At 45.7% G+C, this 17,532-nt stretch overlaps 1 protein-coding gene and 2 non-coding genes across 3 annotated transcripts; 2 read left to right on the forward strand and 1 right to left on the reverse strand.

Annotated features, from left to right (window-relative positions):
- The first annotated feature begins 1,698 nt into the window (after positions 1-1,698).
- LOC112082424 lies at positions 1,699-1,805 on the forward strand. Its single transcript, XR_002897094.1, has one exon. It is a non-coding gene; the product is annotated as a small nucleolar RNA R71 (small nucleolar RNA).
- A 3,923-nt stretch (positions 1,806-5,728) lies between these two features.
- Positions 5,729-6,561, forward strand: LOC112088591. The gene is made up of 3 exons (XM_024159020.1): positions 5,729-5,975; positions 6,047-6,256; positions 6,311-6,561. The coding sequence occupies exons 1-3, from the start codon at positions 5,729-5,731 to the stop codon at positions 6,559-6,561; spliced, it is 708 nt and encodes a 235-aa protein (XP_024014788.1).
- Positions 6,562-15,589: 9,028 nt separating this feature from the next.
- Positions 15,590-15,691, reverse strand: LOC112082433. Its single transcript, XR_002897108.1, has one exon. It is a non-coding gene; the product is annotated as a small nucleolar RNA R71 (small nucleolar RNA).
- Positions 15,692-17,532: the final 1,841 nt, after the last annotated feature.

The raw sequence follows: 17,532 nt of genomic DNA on the forward strand, positions 1-17,532 counted from the left end.
AATTCCTCAGCAAACTCTGTGAGAGTGTCGACATAGAAGGTCTGACCATCGATGGTGGGCTTCTTCATCAGCTTGTCCATGTCAAAGTTCATCACCAGATCTCCAACATTCAGAGCAATCCTGCCTTTCCTGACATCGATGATAGCACCTGCTGTAGCTAGAAAAGGTCTCCCAAGGATAAGAGGATCTTTAGGCTCCTCTCCATACTCCAAAACCACAAAGTCGGTCGGTATCATGCAGTCTCCAACCTTGATTGGAACATCTTCTAGCACCCCTTCAGGTATCCTTGTCGAACGATCAGCTAGGATGAGGGAGATCCTTGTTGGCTTGAAATCAGTCATGCCGAGATTGACAGCTACCGAATAAGGCATGAGGTTAACACTTGAACCCAGATCACACAGCGATCTCTTGAATCTCTCTGTGAAGATAGAGCAATCCAAGACAAAGCTTCCTGGATCAGATAGCTTCTCTGGAATTCGGTTCTGAATCACTGCACTAACTTGCTCAGATATCATCATCACTCCCTGTTCATGGCTGAGTTTATTGGTTACCATTCGTTTCACATAACGTCTGATGACAGGAGTGATTTTTACAGCATCAACCAAGGGTATCTCAATCACAAGCTTTTCCATCAGAGCTTTGCATCGTGCATCATCAAGCTCTTGCTTGGACTTCCTAGGGCTCCTTGGGTAAGGAACTTTAGGTTTGTAATCTTTCTCCTCTGCAGATTTCGGATTCGGAGCATCAACAGCTTTGCTCTGCAATTGGTGACGCGCGACGCTAGTGGTGGTGTCGCTCGTCACCGGCTCTGCAATCTCAGGAATTTCTTCAGAATCTTCTAAGTCCACGACTTCAGGTGCAGGAGGCGTCTTCGTGGGCTCAGAACTCAGTTTTTTACCACTCCTCAACGTGATAGCACTGCAGTGATGCCTTGGATTGGTGTCAGTCTTCCCAGGAAGAAAACCCTCTTGCCTTTTAACAGAACCTGCAGTTTGGGCTACCTGTGTATCGAGCTGCTTGACATGGGTGTTCAGAGCTTCGATTTTTCCATTCAAATCGAGGTAGAGAGCATCCATCTTCCCATTAAAGTCCACGGTGAGCTTCTGCTGACCTTCCAGAATCTGTTCCAGCATAGACTTCATCTCATTGTCAGGATTTTGAGGTTGAGATGAAGGAGTGCTGTAGTTTCTGGAAAAACTGTTGTTGGAGAAAGGTTTCTGGTACTGAGGCTTAGGCGTGTAACCAGAGAAATTCTGATTACTGTTGAAGGTATTCCTCTGATTGTTTCCACTGTAATTTCCACTGTAGCTTCTGTTACCTTGCTGATTACCAAACCTCTGACCCTGAAATCCTGATCCACTAACAAAATTGACATCCTCTTCCTCAGCTGCATCCTCAGGTTCGAAACTCTCCACCTCCTGTGCGAATCTGACAGACTTCTTACCCACTAAAAGGCTGTGCACATAATCGAGTTTAGCTTTCACCTCAGCGATCTGCGATCTATCCATGTTCCCAGCTTGCTTCTTTCGCTCAAGATCAGCATTCTTGGTGCTATTGCTGGATGCCAAATTTTCGATGAGCTCAACGGCTTCTTCTGGGTATCGAGTGTTGAAGTTACCATTGCTTGCTGCATCAAGTGCCATCTGATACCTCCAGTCGATACCTCTGAAAAAGATACCCAGCAACTGCACATCGCTGAAGCCATGGTGAGGGCAGTCTCGCTGGTACGATTTGAATCGCACCCAAGAAGCCTTGAACGCTTCAGTAGGGTCCTGAGAGAAAGTCGAGATCTTAGTCCTCAACTCCTCAGACCTAGCATCGTCGAAGAAGTTGTGCAGGAAGGCGTTCCTGGTCTCTTCCCAAGTGGTGAGTGATCCTGGCTCCAACTGCTTCAACCAGTTAGCTGCTTCTCCAGCAAGAGAGTAAGGAAACAGCTTGCAGAGGAGGAAATCATTGGACACTCCATTGTATTTGATGCTGGTGACCAAATCCTCAAACCTCTCGATGTGATCCATAGGGTGCTCATGAGAGTGGCCATGGAATGGGTGCTGACCCACAAGAATGTAGTACACAGGCTTCAGCTCAAAATCGTTTCTTTGAAACGCAGGAGCGCGAATCGCAGAACGATTTGCATAGAACTGCTCAGGCCTGTTGTAGTCTCCAAGTGTTCGTCCACGTCCAACTGCAGGTGCAGGTTCCCTCGCATTCCGATCCTCTGGAACGTTCCTCTGATTTGGAACAATCACAGCATTCCCACGCGGTGCAGGTGGTGGATTCTGGTCAACAACATCCACTGGTAAAGGAGCTGGTGGAATGATGTTACCATCTCCATCAATCCTTTGGCCTCTCGCATTGCACAGATGACCCTCTCGGTCTCTCCAGGTTCCATCATCATCACGAACAAGTCCATTGGCGTTTTCCATCATTGCCGGATCTCTTGCTTTCCGCTTCGTTCGCTCTAACTCAGCTAGCTGTTCGTTGCTCAAATTCACTAGCGGGATGTCCTTGTTGCTCCTGGTTCCACGAGTATGCATAAACCTGAAACACCAAAAACAAAGAGAGAAAACGAAAATAAGTAAACTAGGTTATAAAAAGGAAGGTGACAGGCGACACCACAAGTGGTATCGCTCGACACTAAGTCGAAAAACTTAGTCGAAACTCAAAAACTAGGTTTAATGGCGAAATCAAGTCCCCGGCAACGGCGCCAAAACTTGATATGCTCAAAGTTTAATCCCTAAGCTACTCTGCAAGAGCACAGATGTGCAGTTGTAGTATCTAGGGGTCGAACCACAGAGACAAGAGATCACTCAATAAACCTTATGAAGATAGAGTTACGCTAAGCCAAAATATGCGAAACAAATAATAATGCAAAAGAAATAAATAAAACAGCAATGAAAACAGTTGTAAATTCGATGTGATAAAGGATAGGCCTAGGGTGATTTTCAGGAGATCAATGAATGCAAATCAACTTAACAAGTCAGGGCTCAGTTTAAGCACAGTTCTTGAACTCGAAACACAGAACTATAATTAACCAACTTCCGTTGTGAGAATTATCTAAGTTAAAATCCTAGAATCCCAAATTCCTTTGTAAATCCTACAGATTTAAACCAGCTTTAATGCACAAGTTCGATATGTTCACAAAGCTCCTAAACCAAATTCCTTTGCGAATAGTTACTTTGCTCAACTCAGGTTCTTTCCAGTTATTCAATTACGCTTCCGTGTCAATTAAGCAACCTAAGATCTAAGTTCTAGGTGATCAGTCCAGAATTAGCTTTAAGAACAACCTAAGGTGAAGAACAAATAGATATGAACCCTAACTAGCAAGTTAATCAAACATTCAAAGAAAACCCTAATTAACCCTAAACCTAACAGGTGATCTACTCAGACATGGTCATTGAAACAACAAACATGATGAATAGAAAGCAATAGAATAAATCGAAATAGATAAAGGGGTTCGAAATCTTTTCTCTAAACGAACAGAGTACAGACTTGTCTCCCCAAGCTCAAAAATCGCAAAAGCCGAAAACTCAGAGTATCTCTCTCTCAAAAATCTAAGGTGTACGTAAAAAGGGAATAAAAAATCCTATATATATCTCTAAGACACGTTTTGGGCTTCCTTGAAAACGTTTGGGCCCAACTCCTTCTTCAAATAGGAAACAAAATCGCCTTTTCCTTATTTCTCTGACAAGTGTCGCGCGTCACTCTCCATGGTGTCGAGCGTCACCAAAGCACAAAATCCATACTTGACGAATTTGATCCTGATTAAGCTCCAAAGTGCTCCAAAGTCTCCAGTTAAGCTCCAAACGTACCTATGACCTGAAAAGACTCCAAAAGACTCGAAAGACACTAAAAAGACTCTATAAATAAGACATATACCATGGTTAAAAACCATAAAAACCATGATATATCACCGAGCCGAATAAACGGCGAGGCGTTTTGAGATAGTTATACCGAGCCGAATAAACGGCGAGGCGTTTTGAGATAGTTATATTGAGCTGTTTCGTTAACGACGAGGTGTTTCAAGAGAAAGTTAATGCCGAGCCGTTTTGTTAACGAAGAGGCGTTTCGAGAGAAAGTTCATGCCGAGCCGTTTTGTTAACGACGGGGCGTTTCGAGATAAAGTTCATGCCAAGCCATTTTGTTAACAACGAGGTGTTTCGAGAGAAAGTTCATGCCGAGCCGTTTTGTTAACGACGAGGCATTTACCGTGGCGAGATATTGGCTGAAAGCTCAGGTATCCCAACCGTTGGTCTCCGAAAGAAAGTTCCTGATTCATTGGCGCGTGTAACCGACGCAGTTCGAATTAGTTAATACGCTGCGGATCCCACGCGCCGTGGGACGGTTTTCCGAGGTTCACACGGAACTCACGCGCTTCGGTTTTCCTATAAATGGGTGAGCTCCTTCATTCTTCCTCATTATCTTTAGACTTACTCGTTTTCACTAAAAGGTAGCTCTCCCTTCTCTCTTCTTTCTCTCTCTAGTTTATTTATTTTCCGGCTAGGGTTCTGAGGTCTCTGCCGTTCCAGATCTTTTTCCGGTGGAGGTTCGCCGCGTCGTGCTGTAATTCCTGTATAAATTGTAAATTATGTCGAGCCACTCCGACGATTCGCTGGATTCGCTTTTTCATTACGAGCAGAGCCGCACAGATGCCGAGGCGCGAGGTACCACAGAATCTTCCGGGGCGTCTGCCTCGCCGAGCCATTCCAATCGTTCACCCGGGAGTGACAAGGTGTCGAATCATACAAATCCGCCAGACGTCGGCTCTCCATACGACGAGCCGTCGGTTTCGACGAGCCATCCTTAGGATCCCTCTCCTGACGAAGATATTGACCAAGCCGCAGTCAAAGCCGAGGAGGAGGCATTTGCCTTTGATTTACTCGAGGCAAAGCGTGAATTAGAACGTCTCATGGCGTCCCGAGGCGCTTCTTCATCTGGGCGGGGGCAGCGAGTAAAAAGACAAAAACCTGACCCGCCCGGTTCTACGCTCTCCTCCTCTGACTCACTCGAGGCGTTGAGGCGTCGCTTCGGGATATCTGAGGCGGTGGAGTTTATCGTTCCAGAGAAGAACGACCGAGCCGACAAGCCTCCCGAGAATCACTTCACTCTGTTCTTCGAGCTCTGCTTTCTCTGGTTCCCGATCCCCGGAGTTATCCTTGAATACCTCTTGAAACATGGGATCTCGATCGGGCAGATCATGCCGAGGGGACTGCGGCATATGATTGGCATTTTAGTTCAAAGCTTTGAGTGCGGGCTCGATATCGAGCTGAATCACCTGCTGAACTTGTTGGAAATCAGGAAAGCTCCGAAGGGAAATAGGTTTTATATTTCCAACAAGTCCAATCGCCGAATTATAGGCGGTTTTCCAAGCAAAGATCAGTTTTGGACTGAACGCTTTTTCTACGTCCTGGTGAACGAGGCGTCGGTCGGCGAGGATTACGTTCGAAGAACCAAGACCACCTGGGGACCACTCGGTAGCCGACCTGAAGCTTTGCCTCGGCTCGGAACTGTTTTTTGTTGCATTATCTTCCTTTGCTGAATCTTTTTTTGCGTTGTTTTGCAGTTTGGAACGTTCTTCCCCCGATTCCCGACGACCTCTTTATCGTTCGAGACTCCCTTTCGGCTCGGAAGGTTAACTGGAGGAAGAATTTTACCCTCGAGAGAGTAGAAAAGGCGCGAGCTATTCTTGCCGGAGTCCCTGTCAGCTCTTCATCTTCCAGCTCCTCAAGAGATGGTGATAATCGCTCTGATAGATAGGAAGAGGCGTGAAGAAGAAGAAGCCGCAAGGCGAGCCGCCAAAGCGGCTAGAACAGATTCCGAGGCGATTCCTCAGACCGATCTGCCGAGCCGTGAAGGTGACGACACGGTTCGGGTCGCAGAGGCAAACGATGCCGAGGTGGCCGAGAAAGAAGCAGCGCCCGAGCTGGAACCGAGCAAAGTTATCCCCGAGGCATCTAAGGACGACTCGGAGGCACGGAGTAAAACTCCTTCGAACTCCGCGATCCTAGCTCTTCCGAAGTCATCAAGGCCGCCGACTTCGGTTGTACAGACAAGGGCAAAGGCATCGCCGCTCAAAAAGACGAGCCGTCGAAAAAGAAGCGCAAGCTGACATCCGGGGATCCTGCTGCGCGCAAACTGGTCGTTGACGACCCCGATGCCTCGGCAGTGATGTTCGCGCGTGTTAATAACGCGAACACGCGTCTTCCTCCTCCGGAGAAGCTGAGGAGGCCGAGGTCGTACGGCGCGATGGCGCAGCGCGGTACCAAGGTATATCCTATTCGATCTCCTCTATAACGAGGATTATCACTTGCAGTTGTTGCGGCCATTAACGAGCTAATGACTGAGTACGAGACGGACCTGTCTAAGGCCGAACGTCACTTGGACGAGGCCCGAAATGAGACCGCAGCGTCAAAGGTGAAGCTGGAAGAGGCTCAGAACGAAGCCGCGACGGCAAAGGGGAAACTAGGCGAGGCGATGGCCAGGGCATCCAGGCTGGAAGAGGAGAAGATTGTTCTGAGCGCCAATGTTGACAAGGTCTCCGCCTCGGTCATTCGCCTCGAGTAGGCGAGGAGAGCTAAGAGCGCCAAGGTGGCGATGCTCAAGAGGCGTATCGAAGCAAAGGACGCTTTGTTCGATGCCAAGGTCAAGCGGTCGAAAAAAGAGGTGAGGCGAGAACTTACGGCTAAATTTCAGGAACGCCTCGCCAAGGTGGAGGAAGGTTTGGCCAAGCTCGAGAAGGCCAAAAATGATGAGAACGATCTGGGGCAGTTCAAGGGCAATCTTGTGATGATTGCCGACCTGAAGAAGCCGGACGCCCCAACGCTTGATGACGAGGAGGCGAAGCTGAAAAGCTGAAGAGTGAGTATGCTGACGACGAGGCGTACGAGCGTATTGCTTCCGAGATTCGAGGCGAGCTGGTTTTCTCTCCAGTATCGCCGGACTCGGTAGACACCAGCATTGGCAACGAGCCGCTTGACGCAGTCCACGGCTTGATGCTCTCCGCTTTCCCTCACCCTTCGTCGCATAAGTTTTTTTTGTACTTAGGTTTTTTGATGATTTACTTTTCGAACTTTTTATGTTGCCGGTGCCTGGATGGCTTTATCCACTTGACTCTTATTTTTGCTTATGGATATATTTTCTTTTCCTTAGCCGTTTTCGGATTTGATGCACTTATCTTTGACGATCTGTGAAAATATCTATGAAAACTGTTGGCTTAGAAAAAATTCTCAAGGACGAAGACTGTTGTGTCGAGAGTGATTTTGATTGCTTCTATAGCCGAGATCTTTGAAATCGATAGAAATACGGGCTTAGGGGTGAGTTGTTAAGGCTCTCGTTTGGGTTCTAAATCCCGAGCTGGGAGTTAGTTTTGTGGAGTATCTTTTGTTTTAGGTGACGCTGGAAAGTTTTAATTGATAATAGCAAAGCAACTTTTGCTGGCAATGCCGAGCTGTGTTTAACGACGAGGCGTTTTCTCTTTGCATGGTGCCGAGCCGTGTGAACGACGAGGCGTTCTGTTTTTGTTAACCAAGGATGATTTGGTAGTCTCGTTGAATTTGATTATAGACCGGCGTTTCCGAGAGGATGAGTGTGTTTCGCCGGGTTCTAAGAGTTCACTTCGGTTTTAGAGAAAGCGATGTAGTCTCAACTTATAATCTCGTGTGCGATAGCGAACTGTGGCGACCGATACGTTTTTGGTCTGATATTTGTATAGCGCGTTTAAATTTTTATCCATAGAGGATGTAACTTGCACCCTCGTCCTAGTGCTGCTAGGCCCGCTCACCATTCTTCTTGCAGCTAGGCCCATCTAACCTTCTCTACGGCTCGGCCCATCTGCCACTCGAGTTGAGATGTGGCTTGGTCCACCTCGCCGAGGCGCGGCTCGGCCCAAGCATGTTGAAACGCATCTTGGTCTAAATTACCAAGGCGCGGCTCGGCCCAACCACGTTGAAGTGCGGCTCGGCCCACTCTTCGTCCTTCTTACGGCTCTCCCTACTGATTTGTCTCCACGGCTCTCCCCACTTGTCTTGGTGAGCACAGCTCGACCCACTAACTTCGTAGGGCAGCTCGGCCCATGTTTTGTGGACGGCTCGGCCAATTTGTCTTTCTTCCATACTTGGTCGTTTTGAGATGGTTTTATCCGCTTGGGGTGGAAACCGACCCCAACAGCCTTCTTGCATCTAAACCACAGGACCAACTTGCAGGTTTTAACACTTCGACTTGCTGGCCATTTTCTTTCCGTGTGCGGCTTGATCTTCTTGGTCTTTCTCGCAGCACCAGGCCGGTGTAAACAGCGCGTATAAGTGCGGCCTGGGCTCTCCTTGCATCCAACTCGCATGAACAACTCGCATGATTTAACACTTAGCACGAAAAATGCTCAAATCTTCTGCTGCTCGGTAAATGACCCGTAGACCCAAGTAGTTATTAACAGCTAGTTCTTCTGCAAGTTGGTATATAGCTTGACTGAGCCGCACACCCAAGTAGCACACAAGTGTCCATCAGTTTCCATGCCTTAGACCATCTTCTCACATGCTCCATTCCACTTTGTCCCTGAGCTATGGCCTCTAAAAGTCACCTGGAACCTGAGAACAACTCACAAAACCCATCAAAAGATCCTAAAACATAAAAAGAAACAAAAGAAAAGATCAAAAGCATATTTACAAAGGAAAAGCTTGGGGTGTCTCCCAAGAGCACTTTGTTTAAAGTCTCTAAGTTTGACTTTGATACCAAGTTTATGCTGATGGTGGATCAAGAAGGGGAACTTATGTAGCTTCCTCCTTCCTTTGTGAGACTAGGTAGTGCTTGATCTTTTGGCCATTGACCACAAACTCTTGATCATCTTTACCTTCTAGCACAACAGCTCCATATGGCCTAACTTCAAGAATCTTAAAGGGACCAGACCATCTGGACTTAAGTTTTCCAGGAAATAACTTAAGCCTAGAATTGAACAGAAACACCAAATCACCTTCCTTGGACTCCCTTTTCAAAATCTTTTGATCATGTAGAGCTTTGGTCTTCTCTTTATAGATCTTGGAGCTCTCAAAAGCCTCCAACCTGATCTCTTCAAGTTCATGGAGTTGAATTATTCTTTTCACTTGAGCTGTTTTGATATCAAAGTTCAGCAACTTCACAGCCCATAGTGCCTTGTACTCCAGCTCAACAGGAAGGTGGCAGCTCTTCCCATATAGCAGATTGAAAGGAGATGTCCCAATTGGAGTCTTAAAGGCTGTTCTATAAGCCCACAATGCATCATCCAGCCTTTTGCTCCAATCTTTTCTGCTTGAGCTAACAGTCCTCTCAAGAATGGCCTCTAGTTTGAGGATGATAAGGAGTAGCTACTTTATGTTTCACTCCATGCTTCCTCAGCAGTCCCTCCAAGGTTTTGTTCACAAAATGAGAACCTCCATCAGAAATAACAACCCTTGGTACTCCAAATCTTGGGAAGATTATGTTCTTGAACAACCTGACCACCACCTTGGAATCATTGGTAGGGGAAGCAATAGCCTCAACCCATTTGGACACATAATCCACAGCCACTAATATGTACTGATTCACATAAGATGAGATGAATGGCCCCATGAAGTCCACTCCCCAACAATAAAAAAACTTCAACCTCAAATCTTGGGTTTTGAGGCATTTCACTCCTCTTTGAAATGTTCACATGCCTCTGACAGGCATCACATGCTGAAACAACCCTCTGAGCGTCCTTGAACATAGTAGGCCACAAAAACCCACTCTGAAGAACCTTGGCCACCGTCTTGAATGCTCCCATGTGACCCCTATAAGCTGATCCTTGGCACTCTTGCAACAGAGGTTGCATCTCCTCTTCAGCAAGACACCTTCTATACAACTGATCTTTTTTCAGGACATACAGGTAAGGTTCATCCCAATGCTATCTTTGGACATCTTTGAAGAACTTCTTTCTATGGTAAGCATCAAGTTCTGGTGGTTCCACTCCACAAGCACGAAAGTTCACAAGGTCAGCAACCAGAGCATTCTCTTCTCTTGGATGCTATCCACTTCCTCAAACTTCAAGTAAGAGTTAAGAACCATCAATGATTCCTCAGGGAGAGACTCATTACGAGGGACTTCAGAGTCCACTCTTAACCTAGAGAGATGGTCTGCATCCCCATTCTTTATACCCTTTTGTCTTGTACCTCCATATTTAACTCTTGAAGTAAGAGGACCCACCTCAAAAGTCTAGGCTTGGCATCCTTCTTAGTCATTAGATATCTGAGGGCTCCATGATAGGTGTACACAATGACTTTTGATCCCACCAGGTAGCTTCTGAATTTATCAAATTCAAAAACTATTGCCAGCATTTCCTTTTCTGTGGTTGCATACTTTTCTTGAACATAATCAAGGGTTCTGCTGGCATAGTAGATCACATGAAGTTTTCTGTCCTTCCTCTGGCCAAGCACAGCTCCAACTGCATAGTCTGAAGCATCTGTCATCACTTCAAAGGGCAATGACCAATCAGGGGGCTGGACAATTGGTGCACTGATCAATGCCTCCTTGATCTTCTTGAAAGCTTCCTCACACTCAGCATCAAAGACAAATTCAACCTCTTTGCACAACAGCCTAGTCAGAGGCCTAGCTATTCTTGAAAATTCTTTGATGAATCTTCTGTAAAACCCTGCATGCCCAAGGAAGCTTCTTATCCCTTTGACTGAATTGGGAGCTTGCAGATTCACCATCACATCCACCTTTGCTCTGTCCACTTCTATTCCAGTTTCTGAGACCTTATGCCCCAACACTATTCCCTCTTGAACCATGATGTGGCGTTTTTCCCAATTTAACACCAAGCTGTGCTCCTCACATCTATCCAGGACCTGAGAAAGATTAGACAAACAAGAGGAGAAAGAGTGTCCATAGACTAAGAAGTCATCCATGAAGACCTCTACTTTGTCCTCAATCAGATCTGAAAAGATAGACATCATACAACGCTGGAACGTAGCAGGACCATTGCACAGCCCAAATGGCATGCGCCTATAAGCAAATATCCCATAAGGACAGGTGAATGTGGTCTTCTCTTGGTCTCTTGGATCTATGGGGATTTGAAAATATCCAGAGTAACCATCTTGAAAACAAAAGAAAGGATGGTTTGCAAGCCTCTCTAGCATTTGGTCAATAAAAGGCAAAGGAAAATGGTCTTTCCTAGAGGCTGCATTGAGCTTTCTATAATCTTTACACATCCTCTGTCCAATTATAGTCCTAGTAGCAATCAGCTCATCCTTCTATTCTTTATTACTGTCATTCCCCCTTTTTGGGCACCACATGGACTGGTGAAACCCATCTAGAGTCTGAGATTAGATAAATTATCCCAGCCTCTAGGAGTTTGAGAATCTCTTTCTTCACTACTTCTTTTAAGTTGGGAATGAGACGCCTTTGGTGCTCTATGGATGACATAGACTCCTCTTCTAAGTGAATCCTATGAGTGCATAGGGAGGGTGAGATACCCTTTATGTCATCCAGAGAGTAGCCAATGGCTCTCCTATGTTTCCTCCACTCTTCTAACAACCTATGTTCTTGGTCCTCTAACAGCATAGCATTGATAATGACAGGATAAGACTCATTGAGACCTAAGAAAGCATACCTGAGCCCCTTGGGAAGGGGTTTGACTTCCAGCTGAGGTGCTTTAGACTCATCCCAATCAGCACTGAAGCTGTCTTGCATGGTTGCAGGTCTCTTTGCCAATCTGCTCACACAGCCCAGCATGCTCCTCTACTTTAGAACCCACGGCGATGACTCCTTAAACTGCTCCTTGGCTTGTGATTGAGCCTCTGATATCCAAGACCTCAGGGACACTTTGTTCGAATTCCATAAACCTTGCCTCAGGACCAAGTTCTCTTGCATTGTCCAAATACAGCTTGTATCCTTCACTCTCCTCTGCTAAGAACCCCTGGTCTCCTTGTTCTCTGGCTAAAGCAACTTGAAGAGGATCATCAGTATTCAGTTCCTTAAGAAACTCATCAGCTAGTTGATCCATGGTCTCTACATAGAAGCATTGTCCTTCTATGGTGGGCTTCTTCATCATTTCATTAACATCAAACTTCAGCCTTTCAGAACCAAGTTGAAGCTCAATTATGCCTCCTCTTACATCAACGATTTCTCCTGCTGTGGCTAGAAATGGCCTTCCTAAAATAAGAGGGTCAACTGGTTCCTCATCCATCTCTAGCACCACTAAGTCTATAGGCACTTCAAAACCACCTATTTTTACTGGCAGATCCTCTAGCATTCCAAGAGGTAACCTCACAGATCTATCAGCAAGGACAAGGGAGATTCTTGCTGGCTTAAAAGTTATAAAGCCCAGCTTTCGGGTCCAAATCATGTGTTTCTCATTCATTTTAGGTCTTTAGGCATCAAAATAGGCCTTAGGACTTGCATTAGGTCCCAAAGAGTTTTGCATGGTTTAGAGTCTTTATCAGGTGCTTTGGAGGCTATTTGGAGCTCAAGAGGAAGATCAGGAGTGGAAAAGGTGAAGAAGAGGTTCAAAAATAGTGAAAACCACTTGGAGGAATTTCTCGGCGAAAACTCGTACCGGATGGATCAGAATATCGGCTAAAATCGCTATCGGGTGGTCTTTACCGGATAAAAATCATTACCGAGTGTAAACTCCATCGGGTAAAATTTTATGCTAAGGCGAGAAGTTTTTATCGGCAAAAAATCTTACCGCGTTACACGTTTCTCGGACATTTTCCTTACCGCGGGAAGCATTTCTCGGCTAAAATCCATTTTCACCCGCGCGCCTCAAAGATCACAAATCCGGGGAATCTTCTGGTCCGAATTTGTTGACGGGGTCTTCATCAAAGTTGGAGGTAATCAAGTCAAGATCCCAGAACAGTTGGAATCATGAAATTCAGAGCAGTGAGTAGAGAGATATCACCACCGGAAGACACACCTGTCTCGCTTGCATTCAAAAGCCGATCCGATGGGTTTCGAAGATTACGTACGACGATGCCCTTCCAGCTCGAATCAGTTTATAGGGCCTTCATCAATATTTGAGATCATTGAGCGCTTTTTCCGGAACACCTGAGATCGCTCAATTTAGAGCGGTGGTTTGGAAGATACCGTCTCCGGAATAGACATCGGTCTAAAAGATGTTTTTCCGGTCATTCCAATGCAGTGCAAAGATAAGCAATCCGGGGAGCCTTCCACTTCCCAAGCTCCGATGGTTTCTTCACCAAATTTTGAGCTGAATGAGTTATCTTGATTATGGAATTGGTTTCAAAGCATTTGGAGTCGTGTGATGAAAGTTATTGCCAGCGGAAGACGAGTTGATCGGTACGAGCCCAAAGAGTTGCGATACGCGCTAAGTGTTTCTACAGACCTCGGCATCATTACCTCGACATTGCTAAGGCCGAGCCTCATCCGCTGAAAATCTTTGGATTAGACCTCGTACTAACTCCTCGGTATGTCAAAATCGAGGCATGCATGCTGGAGAAGCGAAACTGAAAATGACTAAGTGTTGAACATGAACCTCGGCTTAAAGACCTCGGTATTGCATGCCAAACTTCATCTTCCTGCACCCCTCGAGTACCAAGCCCCTCGGCATTGCATGCCGAGGTCCCTTGTCACGAACCCAGATTCAAGAACAAGTTGACTCAGAGAATGCACGTGAAGATGGATTGAAGACTAGGGTTATTGCATGTTCTTGACGTGTTCTTCATGCGATCTTCATCTTGATCTTTGCTCACGTGCACCCCTCGGCATCAAGACCTCGGCTTCACACTCTCACACACCGAGGTGCTCACCCGACAACCCAAGAAGAGCGTTCAGTACCCGGTTTGTTCCGGGCTGACCCGCGACACTTACCCTTCACTATAAATAGATTTTAGGACTAGAAACCTAATCAGCTTTTATCCTGCCTGTTTTAGCTTTAAGAACTTGCCTCTTTTGTGAAACTTGATTAATCTAATCCGATATCTCGTTTTCACGTAAGAATCTTTCTCTTGTTCATTTCTTTTATTCACCAGCATCAAACTTCTAATCATGACCAGCTACACGTCTTGCAAAGGACTCAGTGAGCTCGTTATGATCAGTGAGTAGTCCACCTAAGAGGCGTTAGATAGGTAGATTAGGGTGTTTCCAAGAAATATTAGTGTGTTTAGGGGTCTAGCTTGCATGTTTCATTCCTTAGCCGTTCATGTACTCTAAGCTGGATCCAAGCACATCACTTGCGGTTCAGATATGAGACTTTCCTTGCATCAAAAGAGTTTGAGGAAATGTCTGAACCAATCGGCTAAGGGTTTAAGAGCCTTTCATTGCGAGAGTGATAGTTTGTTCTTTTAAACGACTTATTGAACTGGATCTTAAAGCTGACTGATTCATGCTTCTCAAAAGAGATTTTGGAATGAAAGAGGATCAGTTTAGATGTTTAATACCTTCATGAGAGGATTATCATATTTTGAGTTAATGTTAAATGAAAAAGTTTGCTAATATTGATTCATTAACTCGCTAGTTTAGCTTGGAGACACCCGAGTCCTTTATTCTGTCTAAAGCCTCTGTCTTTACCATCTATTATCATCATCCGATCATCTGCTTGTTTACTTGTTATCATTTGCATCTTCATCTAGTCTAAATATCATTGATTGCTTCATTTTCATGTTTATTTGCTTGTTAAGTAGATTAGTTACCAAAATTCTTGCTTGATCATCTTGACTTAAGATTACAAGTAACATAGATTAGTGCCTCTCCACAAGTTTGGTTTGATAACCCCTTGTACTACAAGACAGGGGATCGATAACCTCTATAAAGAGTGAAAACTCTTAGTTATCAATTGGCGCCGTTGCCAACTTGTGGGAGCATTAGTCTCTTATTTGTACTTGACATCAAGACTTTACTTTCTTTTGTTTTACTAACTCTTTTACAAGTTCTGGCTTTGCTTTCAGGTGCATGAAAACCAGGTCTCGCAGCACAGAACCGCCTCTCCCTTACGACAACAACATCAACAGAATAGAAAGGAGAGCACACGAGAGAGAAAGGCACTTTGAACGGCTTGGAATGGCAGAACAGCAAAGGATTGAGCAGCAAGCTCAAGACGCCGAGCACCAGGCTCAGGCTAATAAAGCGCAGGCCGAGAGGAACGAACAGCAAGCCTATGTTAATCAACAGCAGGCTCAGCGAAATGAAAGGCTTGCTCAACAAAACCAACATCAAGCCAACAGAAATGAGCAGCAAACTCATCATGTTCCTCCGCCTCCACTACCAGCTCAGAGACAACCTCCTCTGGTCTTTGTTGGAGAAAATGACTGAGCAAACGCGCACCAATATAGAGCCGGGATCCAGGCACCACCTGTGCAAAACAACAACTTTGAAGTTAAAGATTCCCTACTCAATATGGTGCAGAACACCAAGTTCCATGGTCTACCCGGAGAGGATCCTCTAGAGCATCTAGATCAATTTGATCGAGTTTGCGACCTGACGAAGATAAACGAGGTATCAGAAGATAGTTTTAAGCTATGCCTGTTCCCATTCAGCCTCGGTGATAAAGCTCACCAATGGGAAAAGAACCTCCCACGGGGTTCTATACAAACGTGGGAGCAATATAAGCTGGTGTTCTTGTCAAAGTTCTTCTCAACTTCACTTACGGCCAAGCTGAGAAATCAGATCTCCAGCTTCACACAACACACCAACAAGAGCTTTAGTGAAGCTTGGGAACGGTTCAGAAGCTATACCGAGGTGCCCTCCCCAAGATCCGGAATCAACTAGATTACAGCTTCCAATGGAAATTTTCTTGGAAAAGAGATAAACGCGGCAATGGAGCTAGTGGAGAACTTTGCAATGCCTAATGACACGTATGGAGAAGATTTTGATAGAGCAAACCGTTCTGAGGGATCTAGTAAAGACTTGCGAATGGAGAAAGATATAAGAGAGCTACAGAGCAAACTAGACAAAGTTCTCATGGCTACACAAAAGCCAATACACTTTGTTGGCGAGTTCGATGGGCAAGGACCGAGCTTTGATAATGTCAATGAAGATGGTCTAACTCAAGAATAGATCAACTACATAGGGAATCAACAAAGGTATCAGCGGTTTAACAAATTTGGGAACAATCCAAACCTCTCTTACCGAAACCCAAATGTAGCTAATCCTGAAGACCAAGTGTACCCTGCTCAACAACACCAACAAAGCTATGCTCCTAAAGCTCCATTTCAGAACAGCTTTCAGCCCAAGCAACAGTTCGGTGGGCAACAACAGAGTTACAGTCAGCAGCCAACCGCAGCAGTATAAGTTTCCACCAGGGTTCAATCGGCAGCCGATGGGTAATCAGCAACAAAACCAGGGAACGGCTCAGAATCAGATGGGGCCTGACGTCTGTGGGCTTCTACAGCAGCTGTTACAAGGGCAACAACGAGTTGAGAGCCAGCACGCAACCATGCAACAGGATATACAGGAGCTTAAGCAGAATCAAGCTTCAACATCATCAAGGGGTCCGGCTTTACCAGGTAAACCGGAACCTAACCCCAAGGAGTATGTAAACGCCATCACATTGAGGAGTGGAAAAGAATTACAAACTTCAGCACCTAACACAAAACTCATTGAGGACAATGAGCAAATTGGTGCGGAGGCAGCCTCAAATGATGCGCAAGAAGATGAGATTTTGGAGAAAGAACCGGTTAAAGACAAAGGTAAAGAGGTGGAGAAGACACCCGAGCTTGAAAAGCCCTACGTTCCACCTCCACCTTATCAGCCCAAGATACCATTTCCAGGGCGTTTCAAGAAGCAAATCCTAGATAGAGCTAAGGCAGTATTTGAGAAGCATTTGGAGAACACGCAAATGACCTTGCCTATCATAGACGCTTTCTTAGCTATACCACAACTTGGAAAGTTTCTAAAGCATGCCATTCTCAACAAGACAAAGGAGCTCCAGGGTATGGTAATATTGAGTCACTAATGCAGCGCTATCATTCAAAGGAGGTCTATACCAAGAAAGTTATCAGATCCGGGCAGCTTTACCTTGCCGTGTGCAATAGGTCACTTGAAGTTCTCAAGTTGCTTGTGTGATCTAGAAGCTTCCATGAGCTTGATGCCCTACACGGTGGCCAAGAGATTGGGGAGCCGGCCAGGGTCTCCCTTGTATTAGCTGATAGATCAGTGAGATTACCGGTGGGTTTACTTGAAGATTTGCCTTTGAGAATCGGTGAAATAGAGATCCCCACTGATTTCATAGTTCTTGAGATAGATGAGGAGCCTCTTGACCCCATCATCTTGGGAAGACCGTTCTTAGCCACAGCAGGAGCGATCATTGACATAAAAGGAGGCATGATCGAGCTGCACATCGGTTCCGAAACTATGAAGTTTGACGTAAAGGAAATGATGAAGAAACCGACCATTGGAGGTCAGGTTTTCTATGTGGAAACCATGGAGGAGCTAGCTGATGAGCTCCTAGAGGAGTTAAATGCAGAAGACCCATTACAAGTGGTCTTAACGTGGGAACAAGGCGAGCACGGGTACTTGAACGAGGAAAGCAAGGTGTACAAGCGACTTTTGGACCAACCGAAAGAACTTGAAGCTGAGACGAGGTTTTTGGAGCTC

This window comes from Eutrema salsugineum, unplaced genomic scaffold (genome assembly GCF_000478725.1).
Source record: "Eutrema salsugineum unplaced genomic scaffold, Eutsalg1_0 scaffold_8, whole genome shotgun sequence".
In the NCBI taxonomy this organism is placed as follows: Eukaryota; Viridiplantae; Streptophyta; class Magnoliopsida; order Brassicales; family Brassicaceae; genus Eutrema; species Eutrema salsugineum.

Coding starts and splice junctions, on each gene's coding strand:
- LOC112088591 (XM_024159020.1), top strand. CDS start 5,729: ATGGTGATAATCGCTCTGATAGATAGGAAGAGGCGTGAAGAAGAAGAA. Junction 5,976..6,046: donor GGACGACTCGGAGGCACGGA/GTAAAACTCCTT, acceptor TCGGTTGTACAG/ACAAGGGCAAAGGCATCGCC. Junction 6,257..6,310: donor CGGCGCGATGGCGCAGCGCG/GTACCAAGGTAT, acceptor TATCACTTGCAG/TTGTTGCGGCCATTAACGAG.